Source organism: Chironomus tepperi, unplaced genomic scaffold (genome assembly GCF_022539635.2).
Source record: "Chironomus tepperi strain 1889 unplaced genomic scaffold, CSIRO-AGI_Ctep_v1 contig_309, whole genome shotgun sequence".
Lineage (NCBI taxonomy): Eukaryota > Metazoa > Arthropoda > Insecta > Diptera > Chironomidae > Chironomus > Chironomus tepperi.
This window is the reverse complement of record NW_027226431.1, coordinates 315,865-340,781: the sequence shown is the minus strand read 5'-3', so window position 1 is coordinate 340,781 and position 24,917 is coordinate 315,865. Positions and strand designations below refer to the sequence as shown.

General features: G+C 32.8%; 1 protein-coding gene across 4 annotated transcripts in view; it reads left to right on the top strand.

The window, feature by feature from the left end:
• The first annotated feature begins 727 nt into the window (after positions 1-727).
• LOC139092647 (serum response factor-like) overlaps positions 728-24,917 on the top strand; it is a 29,622-nt gene continuing 5,432 nt past the window's right edge. The window contains exons 1-3 of one of the 4 annotated variants that reach the window (XM_070643151.1): positions 728-1,377; positions 10,093-10,779; positions 15,361-16,292. In XM_070643151.1, the coding sequence (XP_070499252.1) occupies positions 10,195-10,779; positions 15,361-15,993 (1,218 nt within the window). In that variant the 5' untranslated portion in view covers positions 728-1,377; positions 10,093-10,194 and the 3' untranslated portion in view covers positions 15,994-16,292. Of the gene's footprint in view, positions 1,378-9,811; positions 10,780-15,360; positions 16,293-21,958; positions 22,092-24,917 lie in introns of those variants that run through there. The other 3 variants (XM_070643150.1, XR_011544610.1, XR_011544611.1) reach the window with 3 other exon arrangements.

Sequence of the window (24,917 nt, the reverse complement as noted above, 5' to 3'; positions counted from 1 at the left end):
GCCTTGAATATTAAATTTGTGTTTTTTATAGTACGCACCACAATTGCTGATGATGATGATGATGACGGGATTTCTCAGCACAAATGTGTGCGCATTCTTTTCCCATTATTGTCAATTTGTTGCTGTATCTGAAATCATTTTTTTTTTCAGTTCTTAATTCATTAAGCGTATGGAAATTTTATTTTTTCTCCTTTGTGGAATGCTTTTCAAGATTTATAATGAGCCTTAACATTGGAACTCATATATAACTCATTGAATGAGCTAATTAATGTGTGAGAATAACGAAATAAGAAGAGGAGATGATGTTGTTCAATTATTCAAGCACCATAAGACACACATTTATTGCTATCAATCTACGATGAGGGCAAGAGCAAAAAAAGCAACAGAAAGAAGATGTAAGCTCCACCCATTTTTTGTTAACTCCAATTACCATTTGATCGCGAAAGTCTCAAGCGTGTGGTGGATAAATTTATGTCTATATACCCGTGAAAAAAAAATACAGCACAAAAAAAAGAAGCGAATGAAAGAAAAAAAAGGCAATAATTTTAGCACCGGATTCACATATATTGAATGAAAATCTAGAAAGAGCCAGTGATATCCATAAGTGGATTGAGCATTTCATGAATGAAAAATATTTTTTCACCGTTTTTACTTCATTCAGCATCAGTGAGACTTTTTTTTGCTGTCCAAATCCGATTTCATCTTTTGTGGAAAGTGCCATAACAAGCTAGTTATGATATGAAGCATTTTTTTATTCATGTCTTAAGGTCCGGTTCTCATCACTACTTAATTATCAAGAAAAATATAGAATTAATAATGTTATCACAAACTGAACAGACATTGCTGAGAGATTAAAAGACAGACGACGGCAATCGAAGCTTTCAGAGAGTCGCGCTCTCACTCTCAATATCCAACAAAATCAAACGATCGAATGCTCACTTTATATTTCTTACTCTCCGTCCAGTTCCTCCAACATCGCCAAGTATTATTTTTTGATTCAAAACTGAAGGTGCTTTTCAGTGTGATCATTGACGAAGTGCTTGAAACATTCAACAATATCTGCGCCCACTTATAAATAAATATAATATAATATATATACACAAAAAACCATACTCAGTCAGCTGATTACGTTTTAGTGAATTAATCAAATTAATTTCGCTCAATAAGTTTGACGAATTGTTATAATCAATTGATTTAATGATAAATTTGATTTTTATTTGATGTGAAATTAAATTTGAGCTATGTGAAATGTGAAAATAATCAAAAAAAATAATAAAGAATAAAATATCAATTTGATATATCCATCCAGTAAATCATTAAATGAACACATATCGTGCAAAAAATAAAATTCCAACGGCTAGAGAACAGGAACGATTGGTGAGTAAAGAATAAGGAAGACGATAAATCAATTTCTAATTTTTCATCGTAATCTATTGGGGGTTTGTTCGTTAGTGACGTCAATATTTAGTCTGGAATTATTGACATCTATCTTAATTCCAACTATGAATTTTCAGTGTTAAGCATCAATTTTGATTCTAAAATTGAGTATCAGACGTCATTTTCGAACAATCCCCCCGCCTATGGGGTTTGTTCATTAGTGACGTCAATCTTAAGTTTGTAATATTTATCTGTCTATGAATAATCAATATTCAAGTCTGAATTTTCAATTCCAGTACTAAAATAGAGTACTTGACGTCATTTCCGAACAATCCCCAATACCCAACCAAGATCAAAGTTTAAAAGTGGAATCCACAAAAGTTAATTTTTCTCACACACGAAAGTCTTTTTCTTTCCCTTTCAATTCCTTTATATTATCGATAAAAAATCGATCCATAGTGAATACAAAAAAAATTAGCGACTCATGCAAAAGTGATCACGTCACACATGTGTTCGCGACCATATGTTTACTCATAGTATTGCATCTGATTACAACGTCACTTTATAGAAACACTAGCACCATATTTGTAAGAATTTGATCGCGTCTGTTGCATTATTTATCATCTAAATGGACACAATTGTCAATGTATTTTGCATTTTATGATCCTCGTGGCTTTAAAATGAGGATGCCTACGAACAGATGTAATATTCAACTTTGGCACAACCAAATACTCAAATACGGAGAAACAACAACAGAAAACAAAAACAACAAAAAAAAATCCGCGGCTCTTTTCAGGCATTTAAATTTTTTTTTTTTACATTTCATATACGCTTTTATTCGTGTATCTGACTCGCGCTCGCCTCTCGCTATCTCACTCACTCTCTCAATATTTTTTTTTTCTTCTTTCTTCCATGCGCCCTGGTCCGACCCGATCGAATGTTTGTTTATGCCGACCTAAAAAAAGCATTTTTTTTAACGATACACGAATTTTTGTTAAAGGCATTTTTCTGTATTATTTACGATAATTCGCGCGATGGATATACATAAAAATTGACTGTATCTCTGTTAAAAGACTTGAGCGAGTGAGAAAGAGTGATTGGCGAAAATAAGCAACAAGTATGATCAATTTATGGTCATAGTAAAGTTCGTGAATTTGTGGCTTGATTTTGAGATGTTCACATGTCTCCAGTCCTTTATGAAGTTCAAGTCGGAATGACTCATTTGACACTTGAAGAAATTTTTATTGTATTTTCATTTGGAACTGAATTTTTATGAGACTTGTGAAATATTTTGTCTGAAATGTAGGTTCGGATTGGAGATTGAGGAAGAAGAAGAACGGATGGTGATGTCTTGGGAAGCTTGCTGTAGTCTAAGGCAGTTAGTTACTTACTTATTTACTGCAATCATTCTCTTATGTGGTTGCAACAGAAGGCTTTTAATCTGACTCTGTTGCTGGCTCAGTCACTTAGTTTGTATAAATTCTCTGTCCGCACGTTGAGCTGACATTCTTTCATTACTGTCCTGTGTCAGGTTGCTTTTGAAGCTCCTTTTCGCCGTTTCCTTTGTGAGCACATTTTGGTAGTAAGCCCCGACCGAAGTCACACACGGCGTACGGTTCAGGACAATTTCCAAAAAAAAGTGCCGCGGAACACAAGTTCCGCAACACTGGTCTAAAATATCTAAAAAAATGTAAAAATGGTCAATAACTCGTAAGCGAATCCTAACCACAATTTCCTTCATAAATTCTATTTGAGATTCGAACTCATTCCTCTCATTGAAATCTTTAATATCACAATAAATCACATTCTTAACATCTGCCTTAAATTACATTAACATATCCATCAACATACATCAATCCATAAACCTTAAAAAAATATAAATGAAAGTGTTAAGCACAACAGCCACAGCCTCGTATTATTATGAATCATAAAAAGAAATGCGTGGATAATTTAATGTCCAACAAATTGCTTGTTGCAGAATATTGGCACGCGATATAGGCATCTTCCCTTAAGCCTGATGTCTTACACACATGTATATGAACAATTAATTAAGATAATTGAAACCATGTGTCGTTTTTGGGCTTGAAGTATCCATTGATTCCATCGTGTATATGCCAAGGTAAAGCGAAGAAGTGCGGCAATAAGAAAGAAAAAAAAAAAACGGAAGGAGAAAGAAAAGAATGAAGTGAGGTACAAAAGGAAAGACTTTTAGGTGAAAAATAAGCATCGACTGTAATTTAAAATTATTTGTGGATCACTTTACGTCGAGTGCTGCCCGATATAATTATACAATAAAACGGATAATTTGATGGCTAATGATCTACACTGATCTCGTCCGGTCCGGTATGATTTTAAAGTACGCGCATCCAATCATTCAACATCCCAAAAAATTAAATTAATTAAATATATACTTTTTACCGCTTCGTTCCCTTTGCATGCCTTTTGTTCTGCTCAAAATGATGAGTCTTATGAATGAATCGTGCTTACTAATACTCGAGATTATGCTGTATTAATGTTATTGACTTCTGTTTGCTTTTTTTGGACATTAATAAAAGAAATCAATGAGAATAGCCATAGTAATCATAGTTGGATAGATTGCAATCATAGAAATTTCATTAAATACAGATATTCCGGTAAGAACTTTCATTCATTAGCACACAAAGCTAGTGTATAGCATGGTACGTGTGTGTATAATTTACGATTCATTAATGAAATCGTAAAGGAGAAGAAACACTTTTTGGATGGCAAATTAAGTCTATTATAAAGAGAAATAAAGACAGAAGAAGCGATAAAATGTAAAGAAGAAAGACTGAATATTTATGAATAAAAAATATAATATGTAAGCAATAGCGGATTCCTTTTCAGTTTTCAAATACAAGACAAAAATAAATTTATTTGTTAAGATCCCCAAAAATTTATGGAAAATAAAAATAAAAAAAAATCTTTCATTTAAAAGATTAATAAATATCGTATAGATATGAGGATTTCACACACAGCATACACGCGAAATTTCGCAACTATTTGGTGAAAATCTAACGATAGTAGGCTGTTGGATGTCGCCTCAATTCTACTCTTTTCCTTGATAAACTGTCATAAATATCTATGAAATACGATTTGAATATCCGAATTTGATATGGACAATTAAAATTATTGGTCATGAGTCATGATGTTTTTGATTTTGGGATTTGAGCGCATTTTTTATGGCACTGATTAGTGTTTTACTGATAATATAACTTCATCCGAACAGCACGGTGCAGCAAATTTCAATTTTCGTCTATAAAAATGGTCTAAAAGCAGTCGTCGTAACCTTCATCTTCAACGTGACCTACCACGGGAGACCTAGAAGTGCTTTTTGGTAGGAATAGAATTTAGGGGTTACTTACTTTTTTTACTGTTAGAACTTAACGAGGAACAGAATAAGTCGAATCACTTTTTTAGGGAAAAATATGTCAAAATCCATCGTCACAGTGTCATCTGGAAACTGCACTTACCGTTAATTCGGCTAACGAAACGAACACGATGTGCTGTTCGAGTAGTTGTTAACCTTTATGTCTCCTTAAACCTAGAAAACCATCTACGCACCACATCAACCTAAGTTGTAGCTAAATTACAGACTAATTCAGATTCTCGACTCTCAGATTGATCACCAACTTGACTAATTAGGGTTTCATATTGGCAAATTAGGGCTGTCAAATAAGCCTTTAAATTCAGTAATTACTTAAAATTTGAATATATAAATGGCTGGTTCCTTCTAATTTCAAGCAAGTAATCTAATGATTAGCTAGTCAACCAGACAATATTCCTATCAACTTGGTATCGTACTAAGCACACCCTAGTGGATAACTTGATATTTTATAACTTTCCAGAAGAAAATGTCTAGAATAATTAGTTCCTACGGTAGACTAATTCCATATTTTTTGGTAAAAATACTGAAGAAAATGTCATTAGTCGACTAGTTCTAACGGTTTTATCTAATTACATCGTTGTTACCTATTAATTAATACCAAGTTGTCCACTCGGAAATGAGTTACCTACTCGACCAAACTATATAACCATCACCTTGTTGCCCCAAAAAAAAGCGGTAAAAATTATCTTAAAATGATAATTAATGTTTTTCATGCAGTATAACGAAATGTATATCAAATGAATAAAAAAATCAAATGAGGAAAGAAATTACATATCCAGATATCTAAAAACGGGCATCACTGACCATCACTGACAATCCATCTTTAGCATATAGAAGACGCCGTGCATTATATTGTATAGTTTGTATAACAAATCGTAGGGGAGATTTTTTTATAACTGATCAATTCCTTTTATGCGATTCTGTTTCTTTCACTGACCTTTTTTTCGGATATATTTGTTTTACATATTATAATTTCTTGTTCACATTCATATTCGTGTTTTTTTGGTTAACTCATAACCCGATGATGATTATTATTGATTTGTATCAATTTATTATTACAATTACTTCTTATTTTCTTCATTATGATTCGCTTTATGCTTGTTGGCTGTTTTGATTTCATGATTTAAATTGGAAAATTTCAAAGTCAATTTATAATATCATATATTACAATACATATGTACACTATCTAGATTAAAGGATGAGCCGATATAATATTTTATATTAAAATATGTCTAATAATAAGAAGATTTTTTTTTTTTGATTGCATAACGGAAGGTTTATGAGGCATTCGTGAGAATATATTTTAATAATATTTGAGGAACAATTTATGGTCTTCAAATATGAACTAAATTTGTGTACTTTGCAAGTAAATATGTAAAGATGATAAGAAATTTAGTAAAATAATAAACTAATATTCTACCTTGATTAAGTTAATGTGGGAACTGAATTGAGTTATTTGCTTGATTTTACTGGATCTGGAATTTCATCCATCCAAGATCATTTTCTAAATGATACATAAGTTTATTACAATTTAGTGGATGACTGGCTAGAGTTTCCCAAAATCTTGATCTTAACAAATTCCCGAGAAAGAGACCGGGATCGAGAACATCCGAGAATTTTCTTAATAGATGCCTGAGTTCTGAATTTTGAATCAAATCTTCGAGACCTACCCAGGAAGGTCCTTCGGCATCGGGAGCTCTTACTGATGTGAAGTTGATTGATTCCAAATTCTGTGCAATTGACATGCCACAACATTCGAACAAATCTTTACATGGTTAAACGGTGATTCGACTTAATATGTTGAGATCGTTGTGTTTAGAAGCCGATCCTAACATGCTTCTAAATTGCTTTGTCTATAATTTAAATGAGTAAGCTACAAACAATAATGCCATCAATATAGTGGTTGGAATCTTATGGTAAACTGTAGTGGATAGATCATCTAGATGCTAGGCTTTCCAAACCTCCAATCGATAAGCTTAAAATATCTTTGAAGCGTTTATAATATCAAGTAGTTTCAAAGCAGCACAGTTTAGTCGCTAGGGTATCCTTGCGTCGTCACAATGGTGATGAAGTGTAAGGATGCTCTGACGGCTATGTGACAGCTGATATTGGCCCGTTTTCCAAATTTACCGCTTCGTGCTGCTCGGGATTGTTTTTACTAATGTCTGAGAACTATAATTTACCATCTTAAACTTAAATTTTCGAAAAACCCAACTATTTTAACACATTCCTCATTCACTCAAAACAGCAACATCTAAAACGATAAGAAAAATGTTTATTACGTCAAGTGACACCCCTTGCAACGCAATAAAGCTTGATAATAATCGATTAATTGTCTCTATTAATAACACAATCTCACTTGACATGTTAATAAGCCTTTAAATCCAATAGTTTGTTGATAATGTACTTCAAGTATCTTCCCATCACATTTACTCTAACTGCATTTAAGCATTGCCAACATTTCATAAACATTTCATCACCACGTTACATATAATCTTCATGTTATCGCATACTTATGATAATTTTCTCGATAAAAAGCCTGAAAAAAAATAATAATAATAAGTTTAAGCACATTGACTCATTATATATTTCTGTTCCTTTATCAACTTCGAACAATTACTCCGCTGTTGTTGTCAATGTGTTCTTATCAAAGAATATAATTCACATTTATAAATAAGAAGGTGCGATAAAAGGCTGCTTAATTTATTCAAGATACACACTTACGACTAATAAAGTTGAATTGAATAATTTACGTACAGTTCCTCTATACATTCATATTCAGTTTTTTATTTATGACGATGACTGTCATAATGTGATGAGAAAAAAAAAGTGAGAATGAATGATAAGGCATAAGTACCTAAGTTGCAATAAAATCTCAATTTTTCTCACAAAATTCTCGCTTATTGCGAATGTTCTTTTTCTTTAAGAGAGACGATGATTACAATATACAATAAATTGATGATAAGTTTGGGACAGAACCATCTGTTTTTTGATGCTGATTTCGACTTTCTAAAGAATTTTTTATTGACTCTTTCTTTTTGACGTAGCGACGTCGCTACTTGATTTTGCATTGTTATCTGCTGATGAGCTTGCAATTCTTATTTATTATTAGAATTCGGAATATTTCCTATAATTATGCTATGAAATTTTTCAAAAAATGAAGATTTGGGACTGTTCACTTATTACGTTACATTACACTGGTGTGTCGCGCCACATAAGTTGCCCACCATTACAGACTATCGAACTTTCTTCAAAAATGAGCAATGAAATCTCGAAATTTCCACTATTGTAATCAGCTTTAACCCTTCTTCCTTAAACCTAATTAGAACCATATGATAAATTTACATGATGCAACATTACTCATAGTAAATATTTTGGGAAATTTTTCAATAGTTTTGAGTTATTTGTAGAGAAAAACAATTATTATCGGTGTTATTACATAATGTAATCTAAAATTAACTGATTAGAGATTGTTAAGACTTTAATTATAGTTTGATTATTTCTATGAGTGTGTTTTGAAGAGAAAAAGAGTTGAAAAGTCAAAAATAAGACTCCCGGAATAGCGCAAGTTGAGCACAAGTCTCGAAATCGATTCAAAATTCGACATTATGGCGATGTGACTCTGGCATGGTGTCGGATTTGCCGAGTATAAAATGAATCTAGGAACAAAGTTAAAGACACGTCAGTCTTAGGTCGGATTTAGCATCCATTAAACAATTTGTGCTGTTTATTTAGTTAGCTTTTATCAATTTAAAATGCAAATATCTATAACAATGGTTCCCGATCAATCCCAAATGAATTATTAGAAGGAATTGTTCTTCTAAAATCATTGTAGATCCTTTATGTTATGTTTTGCTGAATGGCAATTTTTGACTAGTTCTTGCATCTCACATTGCCTTATTTTATTAGGCCTTCTCCGTCATAAAACTGCAACTTAAGAATCCAAAACATCCATACTTCTGAAAAATTACTAGGTTAATGTTATGGGATTTGAACTCAAGAATTCAAAATATCACACCAATTTTTGTGACTCACACCTTGAAATCTGAGCTATCAAGGCACTTTTGTTTTTTCTTTTTTCCTTGTTTAATTGACAAATTTGGCTTTACTGAGGAGTTTTCCAGTGATCCAAAATTCGTCGAGTTTTTCAAAAATTTTTCTGGATTTTTGTTTTTACTGTGTGGTTTTCCAAATATTGAGTCAAAATTAGCAAAATTTGGCATTTTTAATTGTTTTTCTACGGTAAAATTCAGCCTGGGCAATTTTATGAAAATATCCTAGCGAATGCGTTGTGCTGTTCGGTTGAAATTTCGGTATTTTTCTAAAAATTGGTTAAAAAATCGCTGTTTTATTATGAATTTTAAAATCTTTTGATTAATATCCAGTTGATGTCTAGTTCTAACGTAATTTTGTTCATTCAGGAGTGCCTAACGATAATTGCATCACGACATGTCCAAGTGACCTAAAGCTTTGCAAACTCTCCAGAAATCAAATATTCAAGTCAAAAAGATTTAAAAATTTCAACAAGAAAATCAGAATTTCACAAAAATTTTAAGTTCAATCGAAACATTTTCGATTTTCATTAAAATGACGCAAACCAGATTCATTCAGTATAAAAGAAAACTGATGCAATAATTCTTTTATAAAATTTTTGACTAACTGTCTGCATCTTTTAATCAACTTCTGATGAACATTCGCGGCTATAATGCAACTTTCACTAAGTTTATTAACCTCAAAAATTCAATACAAAGGAACTGCATCATCCTTGCTAATTTTTGTGTAAAAAAAACAAAAAGCCATGCACTTGAGTCATAAGAGCGCCTTAGCACTTAATTGTCATCACTTAACTGATAATGAAACTTTTTCAACTTTTTTTTTTATATTCGCGATATGATAAGGCTTTGAAAATACATTTTTTGTTTTTGCCTTTTTGTGATAACCCACCCGAATGAAAAAAAGAAGTTACGTTTTGCTCGTGACATTTGATTCTCGTGTGACTATTAAATGATCGCTCTAAAAACGTGTTAGTTTAATATAAAACTTCAAACTGTTCGGTTCGGTGACGAGACAAATGCGCTCATCAATTTAATTAAAAAAATTTTTCGTATATAATAATTAAATTGTTCTTATATTAAGGCACAAGTGATTACATTTGTGTGCCTCTCTTTCACTTGTTGATCATTAAAAGATTTCGGAATTCGAAAGTGACTTTTTGTGTGTGATTAATTGACTTTTTATAATAAAACTTTTGATACATTAATTGTGGATATACAGACATAATATAACACTTACTTATTCCATATTTGCAGTAAATTAGATTTCGCGACACAATAAAGGAATAAGTCGCAAAATATCAAGCAGAATTCAAATAATAATAAAAATTAAATACATAATAATTTCGTGTGTGCACAATGGAATTAGAAGCTGAACGAATTTCGCCAACATTAACATCACGTTATATGAATAACTATATAACAAATCCAACGACAGATATCTATCATCAAACATATGGACATTCACCGCGTCAAAATGTACAAAGTTTCTATCCGATGATGGAAAATGATCGAAATTATTTAAAACGTCATTATTATACAAAGGAAGAAGCAGACAGTGATGAGCGTGATAGAAAATATGAAAAATTAATGGATAATCATGGACATTATACACATGCTTATCATACAAATGAGCAAATTTATGACTCATATAATAACAATACACTTTATCCTGAAAGTTCGCAAGATGATCGTAATATTGTGCCTGATAATACATCAACAATAATAATGACACCGAATACAAATAGCAATGATAATTATCCGAATAATTCATCGCCAGCATCATCTGTTGAGGATGCATCAGATCGTGTTGCAGACAGTCCAAAAAGTGTCGTAAGTGTTAAGAAAACAAAAGGGCGTGTTAAGATCAAGATGGAATATATAGAAAATAAGTTGCGGCGCTATACAACCTTCTCAAAACGAAAGACAGGCATCATGAAGAAAGTGAGTATGCTGATTGTTTTTTTTTTATTGTAAATATTTATCTGTATATGGCAGCACTGTACAAATTGACTATTTTGACTAATAGGTGAGATTAAAAGAGATTTAACAAGAAATTAATATTTTTTTTGTTGTGCCTGCTCGCGAGACACAAATCTTGTAGACAAGAAGAAACGATAATAATCAGGTTTAAGACAACAACAAGAAATTATTCGCTTAGTAATTGTTGTTAAAATAATTATGAATTTTTTTTTTATTTCATTGGCTTTATCTTATCGGCTATTTTTTTGTCTTCTTTTGCTAAGGCATAAAGAATTTTATGGTTGGGGGTAGTGAGGGAATGACGTCAAAAGGGTGAACCCTTCAAATTTCCAAGTGATTTACTGGGTAGCTATAGTATGAACAAGGCGGTATACAGGGGGTCAAAATTCATCTCTAATATTGCCTTGACAAGAGTCATCAATTTGTTAGTTTATCGGGACCGGAAATCCAAGAACAAACCCTTTCACGGGAACTTCTGGAAACCCTAACCCTCCCCTACCCCTTATCTACTCTCGTCTCTGATTATAAGAAAGAGTCCCCTGAGTATGCCCTGGGGAAGAATTGGCAAGACTCTAAACTGAGTACCTTTTTGGGCTTTTGGAGTCCAGATTTCCAAAGTCCTACCGACTCTGCCCTGAAGCAAACCCTCAATAGTTGCCTTATTGTTCTAATTTTTATAAATTTTGATAAAAATCAGTGATTGGCCACCTGTGTCCTGCGGCACAGCATCCCACCTATTCAGAAATACCTTAAACTGTTTGCCGTGTGCGATTTTAGTCGAGGCTTGCCTTCAAGCTGTGCTACGAAAAATAAAAGATCGTCCACAACTGATACAAATCAATGTTTATGGCTTATTATGTCATGCTACTCACTTTACCTCTCCTCGCACCCCTAATAGTACCCTAGTGGACAAAAGCACGTTAGAACTACTTATCGGCTGGACATGATCCTGTCATTAAGTAGTTATAAAGTATTTTTGTCAACTTGAAATACATCATAAGCAAATAATCCCACCCTAATCTGATAATGAATGAAAGAAAAAAAACATAAATCAATTTGTATCAAAAATAAAGTTATTTATGTATTTCTCAGACAGACCCTCTATCAGATGAGGGCTTAAATATTAATCTCAGCCACATATCTCAAATTTTAGGTTAATAATAAAATTACTGCAGACTTATTGTTATCAAAACTTTTTTTTTAAAAATAATAATTTCTTCAAGTACCTCCATGACTAAGTAGTTTGATAAAAAAAGGCAACAATCGAGTTTAATTAAGGTTTTGCAAACTGAGAATAATAAAACACGTGTTTAGTTTGTCAGCATGTTTTTTGAAGTCTGACGGCAGATTTGAGAATTTGTTTGCGTTAATTTTATTGAGTTATGAGCAGTTTTAAGAGATAAGAGATTATGTGGAATGTCTAGCGAATTTTTTGTCATTTATTCTATTTAATTTTGACAAATGCTAGATTCTGACTCGTATTTTGTATGGAAAAGTTGACTTGAATCCTTACAAAAGTCAAGTCAACTTCGAGCTTCTCTAGCAACACGAATGAAATGAAGAAGGCTCGGTAATGAAGCTTTTAAGACTCAAACAAAGCTCCTTTATTAACACCAAATGGAAGTCGTTTATATTTGAAGTCGTTCATATTGCTATATGAGGTTTCAAGGTGAAACCTTCTTCATTTCAGTAGTTCGGATTCTGATTTTGAGTATCCAATATTAAGATAGAGGTCATTTACATATTACGTAACAAGAACACCCATTTTGACCCTCATTCCCGCACCAAAATCTCACCTTCCATTCCTTCTAAGAGAGTTACATGATAAAAAAAAAGGTCCCATACACACTAAATTAGTTTTCCTCAAATTTTTTATAGCGCAACACATGAAATGACTAATAATTAGTACAAATACAGTATAAACCCATCAATTTTTCAGCACATCTGAAGCGTTTAACGACAAATTAGTACATCTCAGACCATAGATTGAGTATTACTGTCCTAAATATTTAAAATGACATGGATCCTTTGAGTTAAACTTCCGGATTTTTCCAAAAAAAGTTTACAGACGTTCCAAAATTTCATTGCAGATTTCTAAACTCTTCCTGCTTCTCTTACTGTAGCCATGTTTCTATATGGAGCTTAAGTTACAACGAAAGGCATTCCGTCTTACTCTGTTGCTGGCTTGTCATCTAATTTGAACAAATTCTCTAATTGCACTGTTAAGCTTGAAATCAATTCTTTGTCTGAATGTTAAGTTGACATTCCTTAGCTTGTCCAGCTTGCCCTTACTTCTCTACTTTGTCACAAAACAGTCGCCAATTTATTCAAACATATCCACAACATTATTAATAATAAAATTTAATTAAAAGTTTCAATATCTCTTTTAAAAAAATCTGCAATATTACTTCCAAATTTGATCACTTAATTAATTTATGGTCATTCACATGTCAACATGATGTCAATAATGCGATCAAATATCTTCGTAATGACTTAATTGTTTTATGATACGATTGGACATAAAATATGATCATGTTTTTTTTATATTAAATAATCGTCAACATATAGGAACATTTACTGCAATCAATTTGGACATTTAGAGACAAAAATTACAAATTTTGTTGGTTAATTCCAAGATGGAATGTTGTATTAATTAAAAAAAGATATGGATTTGGGATATGTGGATTGTGTAATAGTTTTTGTGATTTATGAATGGCACTGGAAATTGCGAGAAAAATTTTTCTTTGTCTTCAAAACTGCTCTCAACTAGAAACTCCTCCTCCTTTCATTAAATACCATCCATATCTCTTAAGAGCAAGAAATTTTTTCAAGATTAGATAAAATAAAATTTAAAAACATACATAGCAACGTCTTTTTAGGAACGTGTATGGCTTATTGCAATGACATTTGCAAAAAAAAATTATTGTGAGTTGCGGATGAGTTATCAAAAAAAGTAAGAGCTTCTTCCTTTATCATAGAACTTGAATTGATAGCAAATAATCAAGTAGTAAACACTTGGAACTGATTGACGTCAAAATATTTACTAGTTTTTAAATCAGAAAGTAGTTTGAATCACTGTCATTTATTGATTTAAATATTCTGAATTGTTTGAGGGTTTGCCGCAAGTGTTGGGTCTGTGCTGCACATAGCTCAGGTTCAATACAACGATTAGAGCTGTGTAATGAGCACTAGATAGAGAAAGAAGGTTTAAGTGTGCTTTTTGCAACGTTCCCTAACTATCCCCAGGTAGCTCAGTGGTAGGAGTATGCGACTAGAAATCATAAGACGTGGGTTCGAATCCCACTCTGACTTTGTTGTGAGAAATTGAACTTTCTTCTCTAGAAGTAGAAAGGTTCCGAACAGCTAAGCTTGATAAAGTTCTCTTTAGAATCGATTAACTTACTTACTTACTGGCTGGAACCATGCTCCGATTTGGAGCCTAGGTTATTACAAAAGGCCTTCCATCTGACACTCTTCGTGCCACATCAAAAAGCTTGTAAATTATAGATTCGATAAAGTTCGTTCATAAATTTTGTCCATCAAATGACGTCTCGAGCGACGCAAATGACTCCATCACGGAAATATTTATTAAGACTAAATTACCCTAACAAGCAGGACTGCTTAAAAGGTACCCTAGCTGCATTACTGTACCAAAAAAACATGATCTTTGTCTGTGAGGGTGAGAGCTCAACTCTATTTGGAAGCAATTATAGATATCACATCCAGATCGCTTCCAATTGATATTAATAAATGTATCCGTAACGGAACCTGACAAGACAACCCCAAAGCCTCAAGCTACATAATCAACCCCACAATGTCAATCAGCATTTAACCTCTGCCAGCATTTATCACTTTAACAGCAGCAATTTACCAACCATACCGGATATTAACCCTTCAAAAAAAATCCAAGATAATCTATCAATTTCTAGTATCAAAAAAGGAAAACTTTATTGCTTTTACTGTCCATTAACTGATACTAAAAGAAGACACAGTCTAGTCGACAAATTATGTCACAAGATTCTCAAAATTTAATGCAAATAAAGCACAACTCACATTGCATTATCTATCTAATCTATATAGGGAATACAGCTGATTTAGCATTAATATTTGGATGTACATTATTGGGTCACAAATCAGCCGTATTTCCCTTTTACAGATTGGAAAGTCATCAAATACGGAAACAGAGGTTAAAGATGGAATTAGATGTGATAAACACCTTTGAAATTGGCTATAGCGCCATTGTGTAAACACTTATGACTCATCCTCAGCTGTGCTTATAGTCAGACTTCCAAGCAGAGCTACATAATGCAAAAAACCCAAATAATCAACTTAATTTTTAAATCCTTTTATCTCAGAAAAATTCTTGTTGATAAAACCTCAATTTTACCTTGACGTAAGCTAACATAAATCAAGTACCAAGTTCTTATCTGCCGTGTCTTGCTGCTTCTTATCTTATTTTTCTCTCTCTTATTTTTTACGTGATTTAAGGATTTTTAAAAGATTGTGAAATTAATTTCATATTTTTTATTCAATTCCATCCAGGCCTACGAATTATCGACCTTAACTGGCACTCAAGTAATGTTACTTGTTGCATCTGAAACAGGTCATGTGTATACATTCGCAACGCGCAAACTTCAGCCAATGATTACATCGGATGCGGGTAAACAGCTGATTCAAACATGTCTTAATTCACCGGAAAATGCAGACGCCATAACGAACAATACAGCAACGACAACAATTGTAAATGATCAACGAATGTCGGCGACTGGCTTTGAAGAAACAGAATTGACCTTTGACGTTCAAGAGTTGAGCGAAATACCGGAGAAGCATAAAGTAAGACAACCATTAGCATATAATCCATCGACATCACATCTTTCACAACCATTACCATCAAGTCATAGTCATCTCTATACTTTACCTCATCCAACTCAGCATTATGCAAATTCACCACAAACGCATTATCCATCGCCGCATTATTCGCCACCCTCGCCATCTGTTAATCCACAACATTTTCAGGCACCATCGAATGGTCAATATCCAAGTTATTATGAAAATTCTGGTAATGCTAATGTGCCATTGAGTAGCTATCAATCAATTAGAGCACCAACTGTTACAACACCTTCGATTCCTATATCACCTCCTTCTAATAGCTCATCGACTGAGGCTACGCGGTAGTTTTTTTGACTTTTGAAAATTTTGATGGGTGGTGTTGATTATGAATAATTTGGGAATTGGTTGCTTTGATTGATTAATTTTCTTGGGTGTCAATGTTCTGGGGCATCAAAGTTCAGATGGATTATATTGCAATATTAGGAACTAATTGCACTGGGATGATTCACTTGTGGTGAGAATCGAACCCGAAGCGACACAACATGTTGAAGATGATGTAACGTCATGACAATTTCTTGTCATTTTATCGTCATATGACAGTTTTGTGTCGCTTGGGTTAAGTACTTAAAATAAGAAAGAGACCACATTCTGTTGCTAAATTACTCGATTGAACAAAACTCTTAACTTGCATAATTAGATCCGTGTATCAAGGTTTCTCCGATCGTCACACATTCAAATGTTGTTACAACTGTTGCGAAATTGGTTGTTTGTGCCATTTGCAATCTCGCCGATGTGGTGGCAACATTTGAATGTGTGACGATCAGGATAACGTCTTAGGGCAAGTAAAACTTAATTTTACCTATAATACGGGTCGATTCAAGTGCAATCCTTACCATAATGCAGTTGTGGACAATCTGTGTGTTGCGGCACACCAGTAAACAGTCGAATATCATTTGGAAATGCCATGAACTGCATGCTATTTGCGGATTCAATCGAGGCTTGCTACGAATATGTGTCGTTATACACAGGTTGCCCACCACTGCTAAAATGCATCAAAAAGTATAAATTGACACAAAATCCTCAATCAAAGCAACCGACTCCCAACCTAATTTCATAAATAATCACCCCCACAAGCCTCTCCTCAATATTATTATTATCTCTCATTAGATCAATTATTATTATTAAAATTAAATGAAAAGCTTAAAGTTATAGCTTATTAGGGACAAAAACAGAGAGAACTAACATCTCTCTATAAATGGCCATATTTTATGCATGTAAAAAATAACACAAATCTTTAAGTTAAAATCTTTTGATGTCGTCGACATCAAATAACTCCTTTAATAATTCAATTTATTAGTTTACTATTTAGATGAATTCTCATGGCTACTTCATGACTTAACAATCGTTATAAAAAAATATTAAGAATCTCTAGTTTAAGTCTTAAGTATGGCAATAAATGTGTGCAAAAAAAAAAATGGAATGTAACTTGACATATTCATATTCAAAATTGTCATGAATTATCTCACAATATTACATTAAGGAGACAGAATCGCATCATTATTTAATTGTTTATTGCTTCTTCTTATTTCCTTTATATATTTGTTTGTTTTATGTATCTTTATTATACTTAATTTTATTATGTTATAAGCTTAAGGATTTTTTTTTAATTTTTAAAAAGAACAAAAAAAAAAGAAAATTTCATTGCATGTTAATTGTTCCGTCCATCATCATCAGCATCATCAGATTATTATAATGTATATGTAGTCTCTGTTATATATTTTTTGTGTGTGCGACTGTGCGGCACAAGTCAACAATTTTCAATCACAATCATTCATTCAACATTTTTTTTTTTAATTGATGATCGCATGACATGCAACCGTCAATATATATTGGGCAATATGTAATGTGTATCTTAAGATAAATTGTTAATGTTTAATGCTTAGTCTTTAATTTATATATAAAAAATAATAATAATAAAAAGTAAGTCTTTTTTTTATATATTCCTTATAAATCTGTAAGTATGTATGTTGTGAATGTCCATTGAGAGATGTCATGTAGCTAGGTAGAATGTAAATTTTTTAATATAATATTAAGTTAAGGGGTCATTCACTTATGACATTCATTAATAAATTTGATATTTAGACTCTTAATAATCCTTGTGGAACAAAATACTCAAAGAATGAAAATTTATTGATGGATGTCATGAGTGGGTGACTCTCCGAGCGACACAAATGAAAAAGGGTTGGTTTTGGACACATTTAGTACATTTATGCCAAATTGAGCCAGCTTCTGTGTGACTTAAAAATGATTACAATACAGTGTCATTAGTGTCGCTAGGATTTAAAGGGTCGTGTGGATGTTATGGAAAGTCAAAAACAGGATCTCTACATGAGACATAGAACTATTAATCTTGGTAAAGTCGAGAGGCACCACACGGCATCTCTACTAGAGTCAGGGGCTTTTACTTACTTACTTACTGGAACCATGCTCCGACTTGGAGCCTAGGTTACATTACCGTCCTACGCCATGTTGCTCTTGGAGTACCTGGACGTCAGGGTCTTTTAAGAGGAAATCAACTCAAATTTGTCAAAATCAGGTCAAACCCATACGCCTTTGACTAGTTGCTTCTTAAAGTCTCGGTTTTTATAAATCTCAAGATCGAAATCGGGAAGTTTTGGTTTTAAGAATCCTCAACCTCTATGATTTGCCATTAACGTAAAGAAGTAGTCAGTGTATTAAATACTACAGTGTACTCCTCAGAACAAATAGACCGAATATTAGGGTTCAATTAAGTTGGAATCAAAAACTGCACAAATAGAAAGACTCGCAGTTTTCCTTCAAACTTAAATGTTGGTCAAAACATTTAAGTTGCAGACCTGGCGTACCTAAGCCAAAAATTGACCCTTCCATAACATCCAAACGACCCCAATAATATACAATAGAATGCATAAAGAGGACCTCCAACTTTTTTTATTTTTTCTTACATTTAAATGTGTATTGTAAATTGAATGTATTTATTATTTAAGTACTTGTGCTATAATTAACAACAAGGAATGCTCTTTCCCTTTCGATTGTGAAGTTAAAAATAATATAAAAAAACAAGACGAGTGAATAATCTTCCTCGACATTTAAGTGCCAATAAATACCGACATTATGCCTAAATTTATGTATTGTGTGTAATTTATAAAATATAAAAAAATTTAAATTTTCATTTTATTGTGCTTGCGGGTTATGCTGCAAAAAAATAAGTATTAATGGAACTTAAATTTAGGAACAGTTTTAGCTAATGCGTCAAAAATGTCTCGAAACTTTTTATTGCTATTTAATGTCTCGTTTGACCTTCGGTGATTAAAGAAGATGAATGCATCCTTAGGCTGTAAATTGTATAAAAATAGTGTGATTATTGTTTTGTAACGTAATGAATTAATTTTTTGTGCAAGTCACATAGTCTTAAATCTTGTAATAAGTCCTCAATTCGATAGTTAATAAGCTTAATTTCATTCAAATTTAATTTGTAAACATACCTGAAGTTGGCTGCGAATGGAAAATTTTACTCCAAAATTTTCAAATTTTTCAAAACCGTTAGAAAATTTGAATTGTATAAAAACGTTAATTAATCAATTTCTAGTCGTTGAGACAAGAATTGCGCTGAAGTCACTCCATAAACTCCAAGTTGGCAGTTATGTGAGACACAGACTGTGTACCGCGAGACTCTAGTGCGGTTTTGGACGTGGCTTACCACCAAAGTGTGCCATGGCCTCAAAACCTTTATTCAACACCATTCTAAGACCATCCACTTCCAATACATTTCTTAAGCAACTTGATCCATCTTTAAGTCTATTCATAGTAACTATTTCTTCCAAAAAATAATTTCCATGCTTATAACTTGATCTTGACAATATAAAAAGTCTCAAAAAAAAGTATGTAACATGACCATCTGTTCATTTTTTATTTTTGAGAGAGCAGACAAAGACTTTTTTTTGAGAAATTAAATTTTTCGTGACTTGAGCATGTTTATGTTTCCTACGATCTTTTTTAAAAGGCAATCTGGTGGGTTTTATGGATCCTATGACTAATCCTGAATAAGGGTGTCTTAGATGAAATGATAATTTTAAGGAATAGGATTAAATAATGCTTTTTTGGGGGTCATAATGGATTTTTGTGGTAGTCTGGCTTGAGGATGGACTTTTTTGCTGTTTCTATAACATCTGCCTACTAGGTGATGTAAAATTTTGAAATTCACAAAAAAGTCAAATTTGAAGGTCTACATGATCGGCATAAATAAATCATAGCAATTAAATGAGCTGTCATATGGCGTCCAAGTGACAAATTTCATGTTAATTGTCATGTTGACTGCAATTGCCACTTAAATGCCACGTAGCTACCATCTGACTGCTATGAAAAACTTCTGCCGATCTGGTCAATATCCACCAATACTCCCAAAAAGTCAAAATCAATTCAACTAACTATACCCTAGTGAAGAAGCAGTAAAGATTTCTCAGTCACGCATTTCCTGCATTTTAAATACACAGGCCTGCAGCTTTGGGCTGTACAATACAGTTTGTCCAAGACTACAGGTCTATGTTTTTGTCTGCAGTCCTCAATTTTGGACAAATCCTGGTCAGCAGACGTGCAGACAAAAAATGCAAATCTACAGCCTTTGTACGCTGAAAACTGCAGTCCCGTGAATATAAAATGCACTAAATGCTAGCGGTTCTCAGTCAAAACCTAATTTCAATGCAAACAACTGACCCCAACAGCTGATCAAAAAAATTAATAATAACCATAAAAATCAATGATTCCTCAAAAAATGGAACACCCAATATCACATTATTAATCTCCAAGTCAATGACAATTAACTATCGACTTAAGAAAATTCTTCATAATCAATTTCCACCTTTTAAAATACAAAATAAATCCAAGCAGTAACTCAGATTTTACAATTTACATGCCTACAGACCATACTGGATGTTAGAGGAAGTCTTCTTCTAAGTAAAATATTACGCGTCGTTATGAGAATTAAAAGAAAAAAAAAAAGATCTTCGGTGGATCTTTACAAAAAAATTTCTTTCTTTTCATTTCTTGTTGCTGTATTTAAAGTCATGATCAACAAAAGAGACGAGAAGAAGAGGAGAAGAGAGTGAGAAAGAGCTTTCAGCTCGAATAGTAAAAGAAACCGAGCGAAAAATTTCATCCGAAAAAACAGCAAAAGAAAGAAAAAAAAATTTTTTTGTTATGCGATAACGGCTGAGTAATTTATGATCGTTTCCTCCTGAACGCCTACGCAAAATCATGATTTTTCCGGAAAAGTAAACTTTGTTGTCGCGTAAAGTTTATTAATATCCAAAACTATAGGGGAAAAGGTGGAGGCATCAGCGAGAAATTATTAAAATATTGAACATGTGTAAAATTCCCAAATTTGGAATTGTTTTTTATGCTTTTTTTTTCTTCTCTTGTTGCTTATGCCTTCATATTCTCATTTTTTTTTTCTTTGTTGTTGTCGTTGAGGCACTTTGCTGTTTGTATTATGAATCTTTCTTTGCTGCACGATCGCTCTCTTACTCACTCTAGGTTGGGGTTCGTTCGGAAGTGATGGATAAAAGAGAACATACAATGTATGGATTGACTTACAGCTACACGATAAATTGACGGTCTAGAAATAATTTGGTTCCATGTTCACGATAGCTTTTCTTTGAGATAAAAGCTTTAATAGTCAAATTTATAAACAGAGTCCCAGATTAGGTCACTTACGTCAGTATTTTGCAGTATATTCAAAACTTCGAGTGGTACCCATAACAAATCAGATATGGCAATAGATTTGCAAACTCCAGCAGATTTAAATAGATTTTTTAGTTTCTATAACATTTGTTATACGCCTGATTAAGAAAGAAGGTCATTTTGGAGACGAACATTTCCTCTTGGATGAGTCACACGTGAGTTTCTCACTGCTGTGCGTAGGAAATTCCTGAAGTTGCCTACATCCCTCGAAACATTCGCCAATTTCAGGATATTGAGGACTTTCGCCAACTTTTCTTCCTTTCTAAAGTATAAAATGAATTATTCCAGGCTGTAACGTCAACAGATGCGGACAATGGACTGTCTTCCTCGTCCATAAAATAAGTTTCTCTTAGAATTCGTCTCTCTTAGACTTCGCAGGAGCTTGGCAATCAAGACTCCAAAAGTTGCTTCCATTTGAGACTCCTAAAGAAAGTAGATTCCAGATTGAAACCTACCTTTCAGGCATCCTCTAAAATGTTTTGACAGTGTCCCTGCATTTGATATCCTTAAACTATAGTTGCAGAGATGATTGACACCCTATTAATTAAGCAGCATCTGCCTATAAGACCGCCTTACTTGTATGCTTTCTCCCATTAGTGAAATCAATTATTAAGCATTTATTTCAGCTAGCTTCTGTCATCAAAATGTGGATCATCCCTTATTAGGTAGACGTCATCTACGAACATCCCCATATAAATTTATTTTGGGTCTTTTTTTTTCAGCTCCATATAGCTTCTGTTTAAATGTGTCGTTTTGTTATAAAGAAAAATTCAATCTAAATGCGACCATTATGCATGTTCTTTCGTTCTTCTTTACTCACTGCCGCTTTATTGATATTTTTTTTTCCTTCCTTCTTCTTCATAAAAATATCGAAGAATATGCATGTAAAATATAATCATATATAAATTCATTTTTATGTTGAACAACACATTGTTGTAGTCACATTATCATCATCTTTTTTTTATATTCCATTCTGTGTTTATTCTTTCCGTTTTACGATCACCGATTGAAAATTAAACGTGGTGCTCGCATGGTTACGCTTTTAAATAAGTAATACAAGTAGCATCCGCGTGAGCCCTTAAGCCTTGTTCTTTCAAAACCATTAATCATAATTTATTACTCAATTACTGACAAGAATGGTAAATTGAGAATGAAATTGATATTTTTTTTTATTCATTTCTGCACAAGTGCTAGCACATCAAGTGGGATTTACAGTATGATAATGATTCTGTGTTTGCTTTAAATGTTAATTTGATTATGCTTGCTGTGGATTCACATGGATATCCATGGATAATGGGTAGATTAAGAGCTACGTATGAAATTATTATTGCATGTTTTCATTGAATAAGATCAAAAGCTGTTCGTTTAGTGTCTCAACAATTTTAAGGTTGAGTAAGGATGAAGATTATGAGTCATTTTGTTGTGGAATTTCAATGATTTTGAAGTTGTGGTTTAATTAAAACGACTTCTTAAAGGATTTATAAATAAATTGAGATGTTTATTCATCGGAGTTCAAAAACAGAACTTTTGTATGAAAAAGGGGTTTTCAACTATGTGCAATAAATATTATTCAAATCTCAAATGAACGTTATACCGAACAAAAGCTTTGTGTATTTTTAAAAAGTTTGTTTTTAATCTACAAACAATAAACACATCCAACATTAAGCTACACAGCTTTGTTGGAGTATAAAGCAACAATAATTATTCACAAGTAATTATAATTAAAGAACTTCCTTATAGAATTAAATAAAGATGATGTTTATTGTTTGAAATTAGGAAACAAACAAAAATATTTTTGTGAAGGGGTCAACAACTATAAAAGGGGAAAATCAACTAATAACAGTTGCATGTATAATTTGAATATTAAATGACAGTTAACATATTCTAATCAAGCTATCAGATTCATCAATAATTGAATGGAAATCAGCAACTGATCTACCTAATCCTTATTCATTCTAAAGCTTAATATTCGATTCCTTCCGATTTAAATTGACTTGACTCTTTTTATTTCACAAATTTGACAGTCAAGAACAACATCCATAATCTATAAAATATCAAACAATTTCAAAGAATTAAGTATAAAATAATAATGAACATTTATATCCATCTATTATATAAAAAATACATAAATTTTTAATGAACAAGCCAAGCTAAGCCAGTACAGCAACAAAAACAAAAAAAGAAAGTTCTTTTGTAAGAATTGAAAGCATATAAAAGATTTATGAGGAGATTTTTTCTTAACAAAACAAAGAACTAAGGAACGATCAGCTAAATATACGCAACACACGGTAGAAACATGAAACACAATAAAATTTACATAATTCACAATTACATCGAAGTTGTTAAAACATAAATTTGCACAGGCCACAGTATTTATTTAAATGCTTCTCTTTTCTTCCTTTCGTTTTTTTTTTGTGTTGTGCGACTTTTATTGTTGAGGGCTTTTTTGCCAAGATAATACCGTTCCCTGTGTATCTTATCAATGGATAATTTTTTTTTCATCGTTTGTTCATTCTTTACCTTTACCTTTGTGCCTTTTCGGATTCTTCAATGCATTGAAACAGATAACAATTACAATTTTTTTTTTGCATTTGTTTGTCGATTGAATATTTTTTTTTATTTGCCGTTCATAATACTACTTGCTACTGTTTATCAGTGCTGATTTTTGGGATGCGATCTATTGGGTTTTGAGGTATTTTGTCTGGATGTCTAATGCTTTTGTTGTGTAATTGCAAATTAATATGAAAACTTACAGGAATGTAGCTGATTTAAATGTCTAGGATACAGAAACTGGATTCATGAAGACACCGGGAGTCCGACTTCAGTGGAGCTTTTCTTGACTCGCAGCACACAAATTCTCTCATCCACTGATATCCTTTTCGTCCATCATTGAGAAAATTGTGAACCGTTTGCACTCAACACTTGTTGCACCGAAGTTCTGTTAATCAAACTCTGTTTTCGCTCATTCCAGCTGTTGAGCCTCAAATCACACTTTTTTCACTTTGTTTATCGTTGATAGATCAAGTCGTTCTTCCATTTGGTTTCTTAGTTTGAGAACGAATCTAAATTGTTGATAGAGATAGCATTATTCTTTTTGACAGCTTAGCTTTGACCAGCTTTAGGTCGTTGAGGTCATGCAGTTAGTACAACCAGCGTAGTTCCAGTAAGTTTTAGCTTGAAGTTAAGGTTGACGGGCTGATAGGAAAACAGATTCTGCAATAACCAGAAGCTCGTTCGAATCCGCTAGACTATGTGGCCTAAATTGACGGTCTTCACCGCGAGAAGCTGATGTTGGTACATGGTGGAGTTAAGCTAAGTTTACCTAAATCCACGTATATTGCGCGTTCATCACCTTCAGTACAAAAAATGCTCCTTAATCCCCAAATCCCAAACCACCACAAACTCACTGTTTTCAGCACTGCATTCTTAACTTTATTCTTACAATGAATGAATGGGAATTTTATAAATTATCTGAAATATAGTATAGTGAA